Source organism: Gymnodraco acuticeps, unplaced genomic scaffold (assembly GCF_902827175.1).
Source record: "Gymnodraco acuticeps unplaced genomic scaffold, fGymAcu1.1, whole genome shotgun sequence".
Classification (NCBI taxonomy): Eukaryota; Metazoa; Chordata; class Actinopteri; order Perciformes; family Bathydraconidae; genus Gymnodraco; species Gymnodraco acuticeps.
The window spans coordinates 5,922,790-5,940,154 of NW_022992250.1; the positions used below are offsets into that span (position 1 = coordinate 5,922,790).

Here is a 17,365-nt window from a genome sequence, read left to right on the forward strand (position 1 = left end):
CTCCACGGATGTATTTCTGGCTACAGTGATGTTTCAAAGAGTCGTGACGCACGGCCGGACTTATCTCAGCCAATGACAGCTCTGCGTGCATCGCCTGGATATTATTTGATTAACTGCTTTCATCGCCACGCGATGTTTACAGTGAGAACAGCTGTGAGGTCCGTGCAGAAAGCAGAGCAGTGTGTATAATATATATCACTCAGTATAACAGGCCTTACTCTCTTTATTTGTATGCTTTAGTTTAGTAGATATCTATAAACAAAGAGTCGATATTTTTCTAAAACCATTTAGTGCTTCACATAATAACAGTGCGTAGATGCGGCGGACAGACAGGTCTCGGTTGGTTTGGTGTCGCTTACTTTTAATACTTGTAAATACAACTTTTGGCCCGTAATGTCAATTTCCCATTTCAGCGACCAGAGAGAGGGGGGAGGGAGATATATCCAGTCTCTGCTTGTGTTACGTTATTATGAGAGTGCTTCACACTTGTTTGATTCTGAAATTGTATATATTTATAAATATGTGTGTGTGTGTGTGTGTGTGTGTGTGTGTGTGTGTGTGTGTGTGTGTGTGTGTGTCCGCATCTGTAGCCTGTTATTGTCTCATTATACCACACTGTGAATGAATTAAAAGTAAATATATAAGTCATCATGAACACATCTGTCCATCAGACAGAGGGCTGCTGTGCCTCCCGTCATCAGAGGAGAGGAGTTCTCATTTCTCTAAACGCCTGCTGCTTCCACTCCTCTCTCCTCGGTTCCCCTCCTCGACTCCTCCGCTCGCATCTCCTGTGGGCGGGACTAAGACACGAGGATAGGAGTCGGGGAGGTGATTCGAGGAGGGGAAATTTGAGAATTGAGATGCCTTCCTGGTATTCAGCAGGAAGAGGTCGTTTACTTAAGAGAACAAAGCAGATATGTTTCTTAATATGCTACATTACTTATTTAAAATGTGTTTGGATGCTAAATAAGGCTTAAATATTTTGCTGGTAAATGAATTAACATTTGAGTTGCTACTCATACAGTATAATTGTTACTTATATAACTCTGTAAATGCATTATGTTAGGGTTACCTTAAAGTTTCAAATGTTTTACATGAAACATAAGTACACAATATGACCTGTTGTCTGCACCTGTTGGTTGAACCCTGTAGACAGTTAGCTGATGCACGCTGTAAACAGGAAGTGAAAGGTAATGTAAAAGTAAATGTGGAGGTTTGAAGTAAAGGCAGTGATAAACCAGCAGAGAGACAGAGACTGAGACAGAGAGGGAAAGAGGGAAAAACGCAGCATTTCTTTTGTGAAGGTTTTGTCACACTGCATTTGTGTTCTGTCTGTCGAAGGCCTTTTGTTCTCTGTCGGTGTGTTTTGTTACCGTTGCTTATTTCAGCATCTCTGCTTCAAAGAGACGGGCACTCACCCTCTGTTCTCATAATCCCCCCCTCAGACTCACTGACCGGACCACGTACACTGCTCTGTTAAGGCCACTTGTGTTTATCCAGCAGCCAAGTAAATGGCCTTTTATCAATAATAAATTTTATCGATTTATATGACAAGTGAACACTTAGTAAGGCATCTTGAATATGATGTCTCAGGACTGTCACTGAAATCCCCTCGAAGACCATGAAATAAAATAAAAACTAAAGAAATAATAATACAAAATGAAAATAAAAAAATGAATATTATAAAATAAGTCCTAAAAGCTGCATCAATCTGAGGTATCTGTTGTTTTCATGGTGGAGTCCCCCTCACCTGACATATACAGTTTAAATCAAATACTTTAACACTGTAAATATAAAGTTCACTGTGGGTTGTTGGATTGTATTTCTCTTCTGGTACAAACACTTGACTCCAGCTCTTCTTACTCTCTGTCCTTTGGGAGAGTGGCGGTGACGAAGAGACAGATGAATGACGTTCTGACTGCATATCAACATTCTAAAGATGACGTGTTGAGAGGGGCGGACCGTGTGGATCGAGGCACCTGCAGCCAGCTCAGGTCATCTGATCTGTCAGAGAAAGGAACAAAAGATTGTCTTTCTTACTTTTTACTACCCTGTTCCTGTTTACAGTGTTTTGTATCTGCTTACTTGTCATTTCAGTCTGATACCGCCACTCATTTGAGATATCAATTAAGGCACATAAAAGAAAGTCAGGCTTGTTGGTTGGTTTTTGGATTGATTTGATTTGTTTGTTGCTGTTCTGCCAATTGGTTGGGATGGATCAGCTGCTCAAGCAAGGAAAGTGAAAACAAGTTGTGCCTAATTCTGTCTTCTCTGCAGGCAGCAGCAGGGCACTGTTAATATGTAGGAAAGTGGGTGAGATAGTTCTGCAGTCAATAACATTCTCTTATATTTTGTTGGTTATAGGTTGAGATGTCAGGAGGAATTTATAGATATTTTATTATTTGTATGTTCACTATTTAGTGGGATTTGGATGCTTGCTTAATTGACCTCCCCCTGTATTTACCTGGGCAGGTGGTATGTTCCACTTAGGTGAGGACGAGAAGGTAACATGTTTGACCGAAGTAAGAGAAGAGAGATTTGAATTCTATATAAAGCATGACTACGTACAGACATCATTTTCCATCTCATTTATGGTTATCTAAGTTGTGTCCCGAAGCTAAGTATCTGATTTTATGCTTAAAATAAGTGTCACCCTGTCCCCACTCAAACAAATAATCTTATTCAAGAAACTCTCGTGGCCCAATTAAGAATCAAGATGGCTGTTAAGACAATAACATTTTTTTTCTTTGATCATGTTGTGCCTAACTTTTTTAGGTGAACATAACATATAATGTATGGAATTAATTTGCAGGTGCACTGGTTTAAAATTAGGACAAACTCTGCTATGGATGTCAGTTTTGAGCTACAACAAAGGCCAAAATGTGGCCTGCAACAGACTCAGTGGCTTGTTTTTAACTAACATTGCTGGAAAAGTCTATTGCTACTAAAGCATTTGTTGATGCACCGAGCCTCCGTTAGCTCGTGAGCTTGTCAGCAATCAATGACGGTATAAAAGAAGCAATAAAAATAGGCTTTACACACAAGCAAACACATTACGCCAATTTAGGATATTTTTTTGCCATTTTGGGGCAGTGGAAACAATTTGAGGTCCTTGAACATTATAATATGCTTTTTGGATGGTATTATTCAAAGATGGACAACATGAGAAACATTGCACTTACTCAGCCTCTTCCCTCGTGATGACTTTTCCTGCTGTGAACCTCTCGGCTACTGCAGACACCGCGGGGTCGTAGTTTAGGCTCACTGCTGCTATGACCTCATCATTCCTACAGGTTACATTTTGTTTCTTCATTAAACATATATTTGAACATTAATTCATTAAAGGAGTTCTATGTTTCCAGTTACAGATGTTTTTTGTAAACATCAGCAGCTTAACTTACTTCATGTACAATCCCAGGAACTTCTTGTCCTCAAACTTTCCTTTTATTACAATGTCAGTGTATCCCTCCCCATAGCCTGCACACAACCAGAAAAAAAGGAGTGACATTTAACATTGTTAAGCAGATACATCAGAAATGTATCACGGTTGGATTCATTGAATGCAACTCTTTATCCAAAGCAACTTATAAAGCATTTGTCACGGTTTATTTTAAAGTCAAGTTAGTGAGGAAGAAGTAAATATAAAACAAAGAAAATATCTATACATGATAATACTTGCCCACCTGCATATCGGATGGTTTTACCCAGTAGGACGGTCCAGTAAAAAGGAACTGAGTTGAGTTCAGTCTGTTTATCCAGCATGTTCAAAGCTGCTATCCTCCCTGCACAACAAGTATTTTTGGCATTAATGAGGGACACTGCAGCTGGCTTGATATCATTATTAACTGTTGGTCACATATATTAATACAATACTTTTTTGTATAAGTTATCTGAAATTGTTTGTTTAGGTTAGAAAATAAGGTATTATCTTATTCAAATGTTCTGTGAATTGATGAGAAATCTTCCAATGCACATAGAACAATTATTTAAAAAAAACACTTTGATGTGTGTTTTGGATAGTTATTTCCCAAAAATATGAAAAGGTGTTATGAAAAGCAAAAGCTCAAACTCCAATTTAAAAAAACAATGCTAATGCCAGTATTGTCTCGCCTTACCTGGAATTACAACTAGACAAGATACTATCTGTCTGGCTGTAGGTTAGATCTACTCACAGTTAAAGTCAGTCTTCTACGACTTGGCATCAACATTTACATTGTTTCCATATTACCGTGTGCTTGTGCCATCTGCCAGTGTCCGATGTTGACCATGCGGTTTTTGGCCATCGCCAGAGGGAAGGTGGCCAGGTCGCCTCCACAGTACACACTGGGGATGTTGGTGTGCATGTGCTGCAGGAGGGAGATGCAGACAGAGATAGTTAATGGTGCACAATATACTGATTTATGTGAGGAAATACATTTTAAATAACACTTCTGTTATGTTTGAGATCCTGCGACCGTAAGAGCGTTAAGGCTAGACATAAGGGAAACAAATTAGATGAGGAAAAACTTTTGATATAAGAAGAAGATTTTTTTATTTTGCAGGATGATAATGAAGAAGAAATGTCAAGGATTAGACTAACAGTCCAGTCCAGTATATGAGCTTGTAGTTTGACTATTGTAAATAATGTAAAAAAACAATAAATCTTACTTTTCTGAATTATTTTGTCCAATGCCTGGCACTAATACTAAACATTCAACTTTATTCTCGACATTTTAAGCATATACTTGAAAGGCAAAATTAAAAAAGATCTTCGGCTCATCCCTTTAGCCTGGCCCCAAAAACTCATAGTTAAGTCTAACATTGAGAAAGTAAATCTCTCTCAACAAAATACCAGAGTTATGAAAAAATAACAGGTAATAATAGGTTATGTGTTTGGAAACAGATTGAGATAATCATGTGAAAATGAGGTTATCAGCTGACCTTGTCGACTGTTACAAAGTTGTTTGGGTCCAGATGTATTTTGCTGCTCCGCAGAAACTCAGAGTTTGCTTTGATGCCTTGTGAAAGAAGAAAGAAAAAAGACAAGGGTTTTTTAGGAATACTGTTAGTGTTGTTGAGCAGTTTATTGCTCTGACAAATTAAATATATCACTGCTGTTTGTGTGCTATAAATGCATAACATAACGTTTTTATTTGAATCAGGAAAGCTGATTTTTGGTAGATGTTTAAAAGAAAAGACAGATATCACTCATCTGTCCTGTTAATATGAAGCTACACCAGCTAGCTTAGCTTAGCAACTTGAATGTTTAAGATGTTATAAGGTACGTTTATAAAGGTAAAATCACATAAATGTCTGCATTGCACTTACCAATACAAACAATCAAAACATCTGCTGGAATAACTTTTCCACTTTTAAGCACAACCTCCTTCACCTTGAGGAAGAAAGGACAATGAAAAAGAGGAGAGAAATAACCAACATTGTTTACATTTTCATAATAAACTTGATGTTTCTTATTGTCCTGATGTTGGAGTGATAAAATAAATGTGTGCTATTCAACTTTACCTTGCCATCCACACCTTTGATCTCCGTCACATTGTCATTCATGTAAAACTTCACATTTTTCTCTGACAGCATCTGCAAGAACAACACGAGTTACAATTAAAGTAGCTTAAAATAGATGTAATGTGAGGATACAATATCTCTTCCTCTTTGTTACAGTATTCTTACCGTCATGGTAACTTTGCCAACTTCCCGTCCCAGTGTGTTCTGGTACGGCAGCTCACTGCTGCCGATCACTGTGATACTGGAGGCTTTGTTTATTAAATAAGATGCAACTTCCATACCTGGAAAAATGTGAGAATATTTAAATGAAAACCCCCCAATAAACACAAATCATGTATTTGTTGTTGTAATAATATGTAAAACATATTTGTCACACTTCCAACACAGTACCGACAAAAGAAGTTCCCACAAGGGCGACGTTGTGACCCAGACAGGCTGCGTGGATTTGCCGAGCGTCCTCTGGTGTCTCTAACATCTTGATGTTGTCCAACTTCGTGCCAGGCACATCCAGAGCCTTCGCTCTAAAGGAAAAGGCCATACATCTGATTATAAGCAGCACAGTGCAGGGTAGAAGTGCTGCAGCAATGACTAATTCATACACTGTATACAGGCAGCAAACCGCTGTTGGTCATCAACAAGTAATTTCAATATTTTATATTTAAGATGATTGTGTGTGTGTGTGTGTGTGTGTGTGTGTGTGTGTGTGTGTGTGTGTGTGTGTGTGTGTGTGTGTGTGTGTGTGTGTGTGTGTGTGTGTGTGTGTGTGTGTGTGTGTGTGTACCTGCAGCCTGTTGAGATGAGGAGCTGGTCATAGCTCTGGACTAAACCTTCATCAAATGTGACTGTCTTCTTGTCTGTGTCCAGTGACACTGCCTGTAATATATGGACAGATCAAAAATACCACCAGTACTGAGGGTAGACTGTATTAGGTCGATTTAACAAACAACTGAACCAATTCATATTTAGATAGACAGGACACAGAAAGTGAACTCACTTCTTTCCGGAGCCACACCTCGATGTCGTACTGATGGTAGAACTCCATCCTCCTCAGCAGAATACTGTCGCTCTGTACATTCATTACCTGTAACAAGATGGTAGTTAATACACACCAATTCATCACTTCAATGTTGGTGTTTGTATTGTGTCATTCACTCTGCATCACCTTGCTGAGTCGTGTTTTGTCGTAAGGTAAAAGTTCGTCTCTGGTGACCATGATGATTCTGCCTCCAAAGTGTTCCTGCCGCAGAGTCTCAGCGCAGATCAGTGACGCAGCTCCTGCTCTTACAGTTAAAACACCATCACACACTGAGATCCGTTTGTTTTATTCTGTTAACTACTCACAACATTCCAAATACCACGATTTTTATTCAGAGATTTATATATTTTATATTTTAAATTAGTGTTTTAGAATTTAGTTTGAATAGTTTAAAATAAAAGTTTGTATTCATTTTTAAAACAACAATACTAATGACACCCTCTGAACTCTTAATGGGTTAAAACATCAGTATTGTTTTTGTTTTTTTATGAATATAAACTTGTTTATTTGCATTTTTCGGTTTATTAGAAAACGCTTTTTTTCACGAGTTTTAATTTTCTGCTAGATTAATTCTCTAAATGACAAAATGATTGTCAAACAAGTACATTTTACTCAAAGACATACCAAACAAATGAGTAAAACCAGATAAGTGCAGTAGTGTATTAATTATTTTCCAGAGCTGTATAATCAATTGGAGCCGGCCACACTCACCTCCTCCCAGCAGCAGCACAGTCTGATTAACTCCTGGTACCAAAGCCCCCATACTCTTTACTCTTTTTTCTTGCCTGAGGGTCTGAAACATGTAGAAAACACAACTTAAAGTCATCAATGACAATACCTATTATTATCATTGCAAATAAAAAGGGTGACTTTTAGACTAAATGTCTTCTTCTATTATTTACTACATCAGACAATTCAAAGAAAAAGGTACACCATTTATAAAAACGATTCCTAAAGTTAAACTCAGACGATTGTTCATGCCATGTTTGCTGATTACATGTTGACTATTTTCTGGGAGTTTAACTTTAACACACTATCCAAATAGCCACGTTACAAATAACCCTTAACCTCCCTAAACATTGAAAAGTTAGCCTAATAAACACAATGAATATAATATATATATTTTTAATATATGATTGTAGAGCTTCATACGAAACAAGAAGATAATGCAAGGCCCAGTTCTTAATGAGATATCTAAAAATGTGTGTGAGCAAAATAAAATGATGTAATGCATTCATAAAGCCCAGTGTTTCCCCTACCATTGTCTTGGCGCCCCGCCAACGGAGCCCCGCGCCCCCCCAAGAAATTCAAGGTGTTTTTTTAAAATATATATATAAAGCACCAAATTGCAACTAAAGTAATCTATCTACGGTCACTTTCCATTAAAGTTATTTATTTTAAAAGTTTAAGAAACCCCACACAGCTCAGTAAAGACTGTGAAATGTTGACTTTATTTGATCATTTCAGTAAAACAGTAACGTTCATATTTCTCCTTTTGATTATTAGATTATTATAGTGATGAACGTTCAAAACAAAGCACTTTGGCAAGTTACCACATCAGTTTTAAAATGCTTAATAAGCACCGTAACTTTCATGATACTAATTTATTGGTCATAATCGGTTGTTTTCGTGAACAGCCGAATGTTGTGTGACGGCAAATGCTGCCGCCGCAAAGCATTGTGGGGCAGTATTTTCTCCTTTCATAAAGGAAGGTCCAGGGGCCCATTCCAATAGTCCATTTAGCTTAGGAACCTTCCTAACCAAGTGAAATGACCCGGAAGTACGTCACTGGCAGCCATGATAAGTGCCGTTCAAATTCTCCAAATGAAAGGAAAGGAAGTTTCAAACTTCCTTTATAACCTCCTTTAGTTTAGGAACCACTGGACCTCCCTAACCGAAAGGAGAGGAGAAAATGCTGCCCCACAATGCATTGCAGCCGCAGCATTTGCCGTCACTCAACAGTCGGCCGTTCACGGACACAAACGATAATGGGAGAAATGATATCATGAAAGTTACGGTGCTTATTACGCATTTTAAAACGTATGTGGTAAGTTGCCAAAGTGCTTTGTTTTGAACGTTCATCAGTATTATAATCAAAAAGAGAAATATGAATGTTAGTTTTTACTGAAATGATCAAATAAAGTCAACATTTCACTGAGCTGTGTGGGGTTGTTCAACTTTTAAAAGATGTTTGAATGGTGATATACACAGTGATAGATGTTAAGGACTAACGTTTATAATAAATACATTTGTATTTATTTTAAGATCTTTTAATAGTTCATACAATCATACGTATTGGGATCATTTGTATTGATGTGGACCGGAGGGAGAGGGTGACGAGCATAAGTTTCACTTTCCTTTTTTATTTCAATTCCAACTTTGGTCATGAAGAATATGTTTCTCTGTTGTCCACGTTCATAAAGCATAAAGCAACAGCATCAGAGCACGGTGCAGAGTCTCTAGATGAGTTTACAGTAGTCCCTCATTCTTATTATACATCCATGTTGTAGTCCGCTGTATAGAAAACTGTAGTTTCCCCACAGCAGCAGACGCACATTCATGACGTCCGCTGGCGCATCATAAACACGTCGGATAGTGAAAGTGCATTCAGATTCTCTAAGCACCGCAGTGACGTTTCACTCAGAGGTCAAGGAATAGGAGATAGGGTTAGAATTTAGGAGCTAATTTTTGGATTATCGGAACGCAACCCACTGTTTCCTGAGCTAAAGGAGGTTATAAAGGAAGTTTCAAACCTCCTTTCCTATCATCTAGAGCAGGGGTGTCAAACTCAATTTCATCGCGGGCCACGTTAGCATTATGGTTGCACTCAAAGGGGCCGGTTGTAACTTTAAGACTATATAAATATACATATATAAATATATATTAAATAATGTATTATATTATATTATTTGCTCTGCATTGGATTATTATCAGTTCTGGTAATAACTTCATAAATAACTACGTCTGAAAGCAGAAGTCTAGGGCACATCATTGAAAGCAAATATTCAACAATTATATCAAAACTTTTGAAAGAACATCCATCACATTCATCTGTTTGCAACTTATCAATATTCCAATTACTTTTACATAGACTATTCTGCACTATTTTTATTATATTATATTTTATTTCATTTACTTGCACTATTATTATTTTTGATTGTGTTGCACTGTTTGAGGAGCCTGTGGCCTAAGATGTTCATTGTCATAACTACACATGTAGCTATGTACATATGACAATAAAAGCCTTGAATTGTATTGTCTATTATATTCTTTGCAAGCACTTGCAAAGAATGAAGTCGCAGTCCGGATTTGGCCCCCGGGCCTTGAGTTTGACACCCCTGATTCTAGAGAATTTTAACGGCTCTTATCATGGCTACCACTGAGGTACTTCCGGGTCATTTCACTCCGTTAGGAAGGTTCCTAAAGTCAAACTGACAATTCGACTGCAGCCTGGCCCTCATCTAATGTGACTACTGTAGAACCGTAAGTAGCCAAACTCTGCTTGTTTAGGTTTGTTTTGGTGAAATACTTTTTCAAAAACATAGATTTGTGTCAGTGTGACTGTAAAAGGTGAAGTTTGACGTCTTCTTGTCCTTGTTTATCGCGTTCCCTGAAATCATGGTGCATTTAGGGTGCTTTGGAAAGCTCTGAATTTCAAGCAACATTATTATATTTATCGTTATTGTAAACTCACAAGACATCGCAAACTCACAATAGCCTACTACGTTTTTGTTTTTACGAAGGTAACATTTGTAGTCTACGTCTTAACAATAATTTGTAATTCGACATCGTTTTGACAACTTTGGCTACAGTGGGTTTCAAACTCTCAGCCCATGTTTTTTAGTTAGCAACTAACTAGGCCTAATTGAGGTGTGTTGAACTTGTTTTATTCCCAGCATATGTACAATTAGCTTAACTTGAGAATAGAGTGGGTTATTTTGCAAAATCAACTGGAAAAGTAAAGAAGGAGAATACTTAAATAGCTTTTGTTGGTCGCAGAATCATTACAAGAGTTTTCTTTCCCCCTGTTAGATAGTTTCTAACCCACATATTAATTCCTCTTGTTCTGATTTGAGAGGGAGTTTGTATAGCAGCTGATGGTTTAAAATGTTTTTAATTTGCACCATTGTTACATTGTAATTCAGGATAACACACAATTATTAGCCATCACAACACCTTATCATGATGTGCTCCCTCCTTTCCATTAGGGATGCCAGCGATTATTCGATTTTTCGAATATTCGTTACAGTCTCCATAATCGAAAATTATTTTTTTGAATTCGATTTTATTTATAGATTTTTGTGTTATTACTTATGTTTTTCTTTTTTTCCCTGGCTTAGTTTCAACCAAAATATAGACTAATGCTGGCGACGAATAATCGATTAATATTCGCCAGGGCTGTCCGATTTTCGAATTTGATCATGGTCAGTTTCTGGCATCCCTACTTTCCATATTGGAAAAAGTCAAGTTGCAATTGTGAGGACCACTATGACACCAACTGAAAAAGAAAAGTAAATCTACTTACCTTTTTGTTAATAGACACATACACTTTTTTGTTTTGAATTTTGACCTTAAAAAGAGGAACAAAAATACATGTTTATTTACATTAAAATGACAGCAGTCCCCTAATAGATGCTATATGTCTGTGTGGTTTGTACCTTGTGGCACGGTAAACAGTCCATGCCAGGGTATTCCTCCAGGTCCCCTGTATGGATGTTAAAACAGGCTCCATGCCACGGGCAGCGCACTGTGTTGCCTGAAATAAATCCTGACCGCACAATGACAGTGTTAGGAAAGAAAGCAATTATTTAAGAAGAATAAATATACAACATGTGTGAAAAGGCTGTATTTTAAAATGTACACTAGGGCTTTACATATAACTGTTGTGTCTGTCTAAATGGCAACATACAGCTTCCACAGATGAAAGCATCCCATCCTCAAAGAGTCATGTGTGAATCAAGGGACAATAGTGAAATACTAAATCTATGTGGATGTGCCTCTTTACCTTTGCTGAGTGGAGCTCCATAGTGTGTACACTGGTGACCAATGGCGCTGTATCTGCCTTCATTGCGTGTCAACAGCACACTGTGGTTTCCCACTTCCACCTCCATCATCCTGAGGTAACACACACACACACACACACACACACACACACACACTTAGGGGACCTTTTCCTGCTGAAACGTCTTTCTAATGAATTTTAATGCAGGAATGCTTTTACACTGTGGTATTTGCACTCATGCTTAAGTTAAAGGTGTGATACATTTTATTTCCTCTGAAAGACATATATATATATATATATATATATATATATATATTATAAAAAACGGTTTTCTCCTCCTTACTGTCCATCCTTCAGGTCCGACTCTAGACACACCACCTCCGTCAGCTCCTCTGATGAGTCCTCTGGATCAGAGTCCGGAAGCTCTTCACGGGCTGCTAACACACACATGCATGAATAGACACACACATGCACACACATTTCAAATAAGTTATAACCGACTACAGTTTTAAATGTAGTTTTCCCTTGATAAAGATCATTACTTTCATTTCAGACACCCAGTGATTAGACTGCTGTTAAATTAAGTGAAAGATGGATAAAAACACCTGACTGTTATTGAAATAAATAGATATTGAGACAGTTTACTCACATGTTTTGTTCCCAGACATATCTCTGATTCAGCGTTAACCCCACGAAGAAACACAAACCTCCAGAGAAATTCACAGTGACGCGGATGCTCTGTTCAGAGATGGTTTTTGTTTTGCAACAGTCCAATTCATTTCCTGCACATCAGCTCAATGATGGGATAGTAGAAGTCAGTTTCCACGGCAACCGGTCCATCCCCAACCCTCATCCCTTGATCCTGGGAAACAAAGTGTAAAAAGTGGACGTTTCTAGGGGGTTTGAAAGCCTAAGACGAGAAAAAATCAAGCAAAAAGTAACTTTTGGGACTCCGGTGAATGAACAGTTGGTGTGATGTCAGTGGTCATGTTCAGCCCTGTTGTTGTTGTTGCAGAGAAAGGCATCGCTGGTGCTTTGTGTTTCACAGCGGAAGCAAACAGAAAGGCTGACGAGGCAGCCGACACTGAATGGACCGGCAACAAAGCATAACTTACAAAACTAGAGGTAGCCGACTGTCATTCACACATCGTTTCAAGTTTCAAGATTCATCACTGCAAAGCTCAAGATTTTAAAATGATTTACTTTTGTGCGTTACTGTGAAATGGTGGAAAAAAATATAATTTCTAACTTTAGTACCAGAATTGAAATATTCATTACATGTTCTAAAGTTAAAAGTAATGCATTTAAAAGTAATATCGTCAAAGTATAAAGTACCAAAAGTAATAGCACACATTTTGCCCATCGACCCATTTTGGAAAAATGCACCATTTATTATTATTCAATAACAATAATAATAATAATATATACAAGTAATAGAATACAAAGTACAATATTTGCCTGTGACGAATAAATTAACCGGTAATACTCAAAAATAAAAATAAAATCCCAAAATAAGAAGAAGGCGAACAGTACTTAAGTTACGCTTTATGTCACAGGTCCCTTAGTTCATTTTCTCATTGCATTAATGAGTAAGTTATGTATAGCTTTTACAGTTATTGCAGTGTCTTTGTTTAATGGTTTGATATGATAATTGATGGTCTATTAGATAACTGTTAAATTAGATGGCATGGTTGCCTGGGGTTGCAGAAATGGCCTTTTACGCATGGAGACCTGTTTCTTATTTTAGTCGTTTTGAGGCATCTATGTATGTTTGTTTTAGATTAGTGGAGCAAATAAATAGTTGGTAGGTTTTGTATGTGTTGGGACAGGGAGCGAATTGTGCCTTGATGTCATGTCGTTGTGTGACCGCGACCTGTGATCAGATTGTCACTTCAAGTGAGGGCAGTGTGTTAAAGGGCAGTGTGTGTTTGTGTGTGTTTGTGTGAAAGACTTCAGCAGCGTGTTTCTCTCCCTCTCCAAAGTGTGTTGCAGCTGAAATATGTCCTGAACACATGAGGACCTGGGATTTAAAGTGAACTATAGACTCCAGGTTCTCGATTATGGATTTAAAGTCAACACTTCTGGTAGTCGCAGGATCTGTTTGTTCTTTCAAACTGCTGAACACGATCCTAAGATTCCTGCCAACACCGGAGCAGGCGCTGAACAAGTCGTGGAGGTGGAGGAACATCAGCACCTCTCTAGCTCACAGCTCGCTGAGTGGAGCATGGGCTGTTTTATGGTGCGTACAGACAGTTATAAGTGTTGGAGCTATAAATATTTTGTATTTCATGTGTTTTCTCTCTCTCACTATGCAGCTTCTACCTTCAACCTCAGTTGTTGGAGGACCTAATCTCCCGTCACTCCTTGCTCTCTCACAGTCTTGTAGCTGTGTCTACAGGTGACAAAACACAAATATCCACACATTCACACTTTAGAAGACAATAAGTAATTTCACCCAATGAGAATTATACAGGAAATTAAATCCACAATGTATTTTCAATGTGTCATGCTGTTGTCTGTATGTTGCCTAAGTATATTTAATTATTGCTGTTTTATTACAATATTCTTTATCATTGTCATTTATTTTTTAGATTCTCTGTACACACGTCTCAAATACAAATGAGAACTCCAAATGAATATGACTTTCTGAATAAACAAAGTATAAATAGGCTTTATATTTAAGTGTTTTACAACAAGGACATCTAGATCATGCTACAATCTGTTACTGGATTGTATCGAGTCAAAGATATTTTTCCTCACTACAAATCATATGCTGACCATACCAGGTCCCAACTGTAAAAAAGTAACAAAATATAAGTGTGGAAATTATAAATATTTGAACAATTTCACCCACCTAAACCTAATTTCTGTAAGATGTATTAATACAGTTCGAACAATGCTCAAACTAAACAGTGAATGTTTTTGACATTTCATGGTGTTTTGTGAATGAATATAAAGATGATGCTTTTGCTTCCTCCTCTCTTAGGTTATTTTATCCATGACCTCTTGGACGTGGCCTTGAATCGGCCATGTAAACAGTCCTGGGAGGTGCTCCTCCACCACTCAGCGGTAATACTGTGTGTGTGTGTGTGTGTGTGTGTGTGTGTGTGTGTGTGTGTGTGTGTGTGTGTGTGTGTGTGTGTGTGTGTGTGTGTGTGTGTGTGTGTGTGTGTGTGTGTGTGTGTGTGTGTGTGTGTGTGTGTGTGTGTGTGTGTGTGTGTGTGTGTGTGTGTGTGTGTGTGTACATTTGTCGCAGAGAGTTCATATTGCAAATGAAAAAATCCCAAAGCAAAGATTTCCCAATGCACACTCCTACAGAAACATGCTGCTAATACAGAAAACACAACCAAATACAAAAATGCTGCAAGAATGACTCAAAACCTGAATATAAACCAACGATTTCAGTTCGACTGCATAATTCAGGTAATTTGGAGATACTGCATTCGGCCAAAGAAACTTGTGTGTTTTGTCGTACTTGACTTGCATTGGACATCATTATGCTGTTTATGAAGTGTAAAAGTAATTAATTCATTCTTTTTTCATGTGATTATTTATTTATTTAGTTAAACTTGGAGTACTTTACATGTAATGGAGTCACTTTACATTGTGGTTTACTTCTTCTTAATGTCTCCAGCCCTTTCATATCTGTGTTGTGATAACGCTGAGGTCAGTGAACGAAATCGCACACTCATCCTTCACCTCTGTTTGAAGCTGCAGGTGTTCAGCCTTGATCCGTGTGACAGTTTAATCTCCGAGGCGGCAGAGGTCAAGTCCTCATTCACCTGCAGCAGTAAAACCGCTCGCTGCTTTATTGTGTGTGTGACTTCAGTGTCTCAACATTGTTCAACATAAGACCGGTGTGTGTGTTTGCTGATGTGTCTTCCTTTGCAGTGCATCTCTTTTCATTAGCTATATTTATGAGGAGAGGTAGTAAAAGCATTTATCTCTACATCCTGATCACCACTCATTCTTTACAGTTTAATGTCTGCGAGTGTTGAGTGGGGGGGGTTTCTGATAAGTCATAGGACTTTATGGTTGCCAAAAATCAAATCTAAAAAGTCTTGGCTACACAACAAAAGTCACAACAAAAATGTTCAACGTCAGAGGACTTTCTGCTGAATTATAGAGATGGAATATGAAGCCAGCCAAGTGTAATTTGTGTAACTTGGCAACCTGTAACCTGTACTTCTAAATTATTATTACAATGTATAATGATGAATTAATAAGCGATTTACTTTCATTTCAACATTATTACATAATATAAACCATTTAAATACATTTCAACACACTGTTAAACTAAGAACAAACTCTGCAGAACTATGAGTCACTAAAACTGATCTTAAGAAACCTTTATTTGTCTTACTTAAATAAAAAAATGTTGCTGCATGTCTCTTAATGTGTGTCTTTGTTTAAAACTCTCCTCTCAGGTGCTGTCCTGTTTCGGTTTGGCCCTGACGTCCCGCCTCTACGTGGGTTACTGTGTGGTGTCGTTGCTGATTGAGATCAACTCGGTCTTCCTTCACATCCGACAGCTCCTCCTCCTGTCAGGACGGAGGAACAGGACGGACACCACCACCCCTCGCCCGTCTGTGACCTACAGCGTGACCAGCTGGCTCACCCTGGCAACGTAAGTGCTGCATCTCCTCTGCTGGTTTCACACAAGTAGAAATGAAACATCTTTGTGGATAATGGTTCATATGTGAATAATTGAAAGTTCCTTCAAAATCCTTTCAAATTTCAACCTTTACATTTAAATATGTAACATGCGAACATCTGCTCACATGAGAATCAGATTAGCGTGTGTTGTAATTTTCATTAGAAAAGGAATGGCCTGTCATATGCTAAATGTACTAAATGAATATCCTATTGCAGCTGCTCTTTTATATAAATAACATGTAAAGAGGACATAGTATGCTAACTTTCAGGTTCATATTTGTATTTGCCTGTTCTGTGACATGTTTCCTTTTTGCATCCAAAAAGCAGACATTTGCTTCTGGTTTGCGTGTCTAAAATCTACTATTAAAAATAATATATGAAATCACATTTTCATAAAAACCCAGGCTCTGTCCAACGTAACATATCAGGAGCTGCCTTTCATTGCACATTTCACGAGTAATGTCGTTTATTAAAAGCATTTGTTAAAAAGGTCTTCACAGCTTCTTTGTCTCACTGCAGGATGTTTGTGTTTCGTGTCTGCACGGTGGGCTGGATGACCCGCTGGCTGGTAGCTCACAGTGAACACATGCCTCGCTTCGTCCTGACGATGGGAGCAACGGGCCTGAGCCTCATCTCCATCATGAACGTGGTGCTGCTGTACAGACTGATCAGGGCCGACTTCATCAGCAACACACACAACACCAGCGGGGACCTTTAGAGGGAGACAGTTCTCTGATCCAAAATGACTCCAGTCCAGTTTTCTACCTCGTGACGGGCCTGACCACAGACTTATTATGTTCTTACTTATAATGTTCATCATTATAGTAAAAAGTGAAGCATAGCATATCACGTCTTTTGTGGAATTAGACATACAAAATAATCACACAAGAGCTGCTTTAAGCTCTAATGTAGACTCAAAAACAATTATGCCTAAAATGTTGACTTTTCATCTAATTTTATTACATAACTTCAGCATTTCATGTGATGTTTTTCTTTGAGTGTGGATTCAATAAACCACTAAATAACTTGAATAACTTAAATTGTATTTACATTCTCTTTTTTGTTTACATTTGGTTAACTAAGGATATTTATTTTCTATTTAATTGTCTCTTGACTTTAGTTACCGCGTACTTCAAAATATTGCTTAATTTTTGTATTTTGTATTTACT

General features: G+C 38.0%; 2 protein-coding genes across 12 annotated transcripts; one reads left to right on the forward strand and one right to left on the reverse strand.

Annotated features, from left to right (window-relative positions):
- Nucleotides 1-1,592: 1,592 nt before the first annotated feature.
- LOC117540076 (apoptosis-inducing factor 3) lies at nt 1,593-14,571 on the reverse strand. The gene is made up of 19 exons (XM_034206515.1): nt 14,553-14,571; nt 11,884-11,974; nt 11,544-11,653; nt 11,197-11,306; nt 11,064-11,108; nt 7,250-7,331; nt 6,665-6,777; nt 6,497-6,583; nt 6,284-6,375; nt 5,893-6,023; nt 5,668-5,783; nt 5,503-5,574; nt 5,308-5,371; nt 4,921-4,997; nt 4,229-4,346; nt 3,684-3,782; nt 3,402-3,477; nt 3,183-3,287; nt 1,593-2,004 (listed from the first exon to the last, which is right to left on the reverse strand). Exons 1-19 carry the CDS (start codon nt 14,569-14,571, stop codon nt 1,926-1,928), a joined length of 1,686 nt encoding a protein of 561 aa, XP_034062406.1. The 3' UTR covers nt 1,593-1,925.
- On the forward strand, nt 8,562-17,236 carry LOC117540080 (TLC domain-containing protein 2-like). Of its 11 annotated transcripts, none has more exons than XM_034206522.1 (8): nt 9,709-11,658; nt 12,556-12,665; nt 13,523-13,779; nt 13,856-13,938; nt 14,527-14,609; nt 14,859-14,963; nt 15,968-16,167; nt 16,716-17,236. In XM_034206522.1, the coding sequence occupies exons 3-8, from the start codon at nt 13,601-13,603 to the stop codon at nt 16,912-16,914; spliced, it is 849 nt and encodes a 282-aa protein (XP_034062413.1). In that variant the 5' UTR covers nt 9,709-11,658; nt 12,556-12,665; nt 13,523-13,600; the 3' UTR covers nt 16,915-17,236. The 11 variants fall into 11 exon arrangements, with proteins under 11 accessions (XP_034062422.1, XP_034062413.1, XP_034062416.1 ...); XM_034206525.1 differs by having other exon boundaries at nt 12,589-12,665; XM_034206523.1 differs by having other exon boundaries at nt 9,709-10,021; nt 11,567-11,658; nt 12,556-13,779.
- The last annotated feature ends 129 nt before the right edge of the window (nt 17,237-17,365 follow it).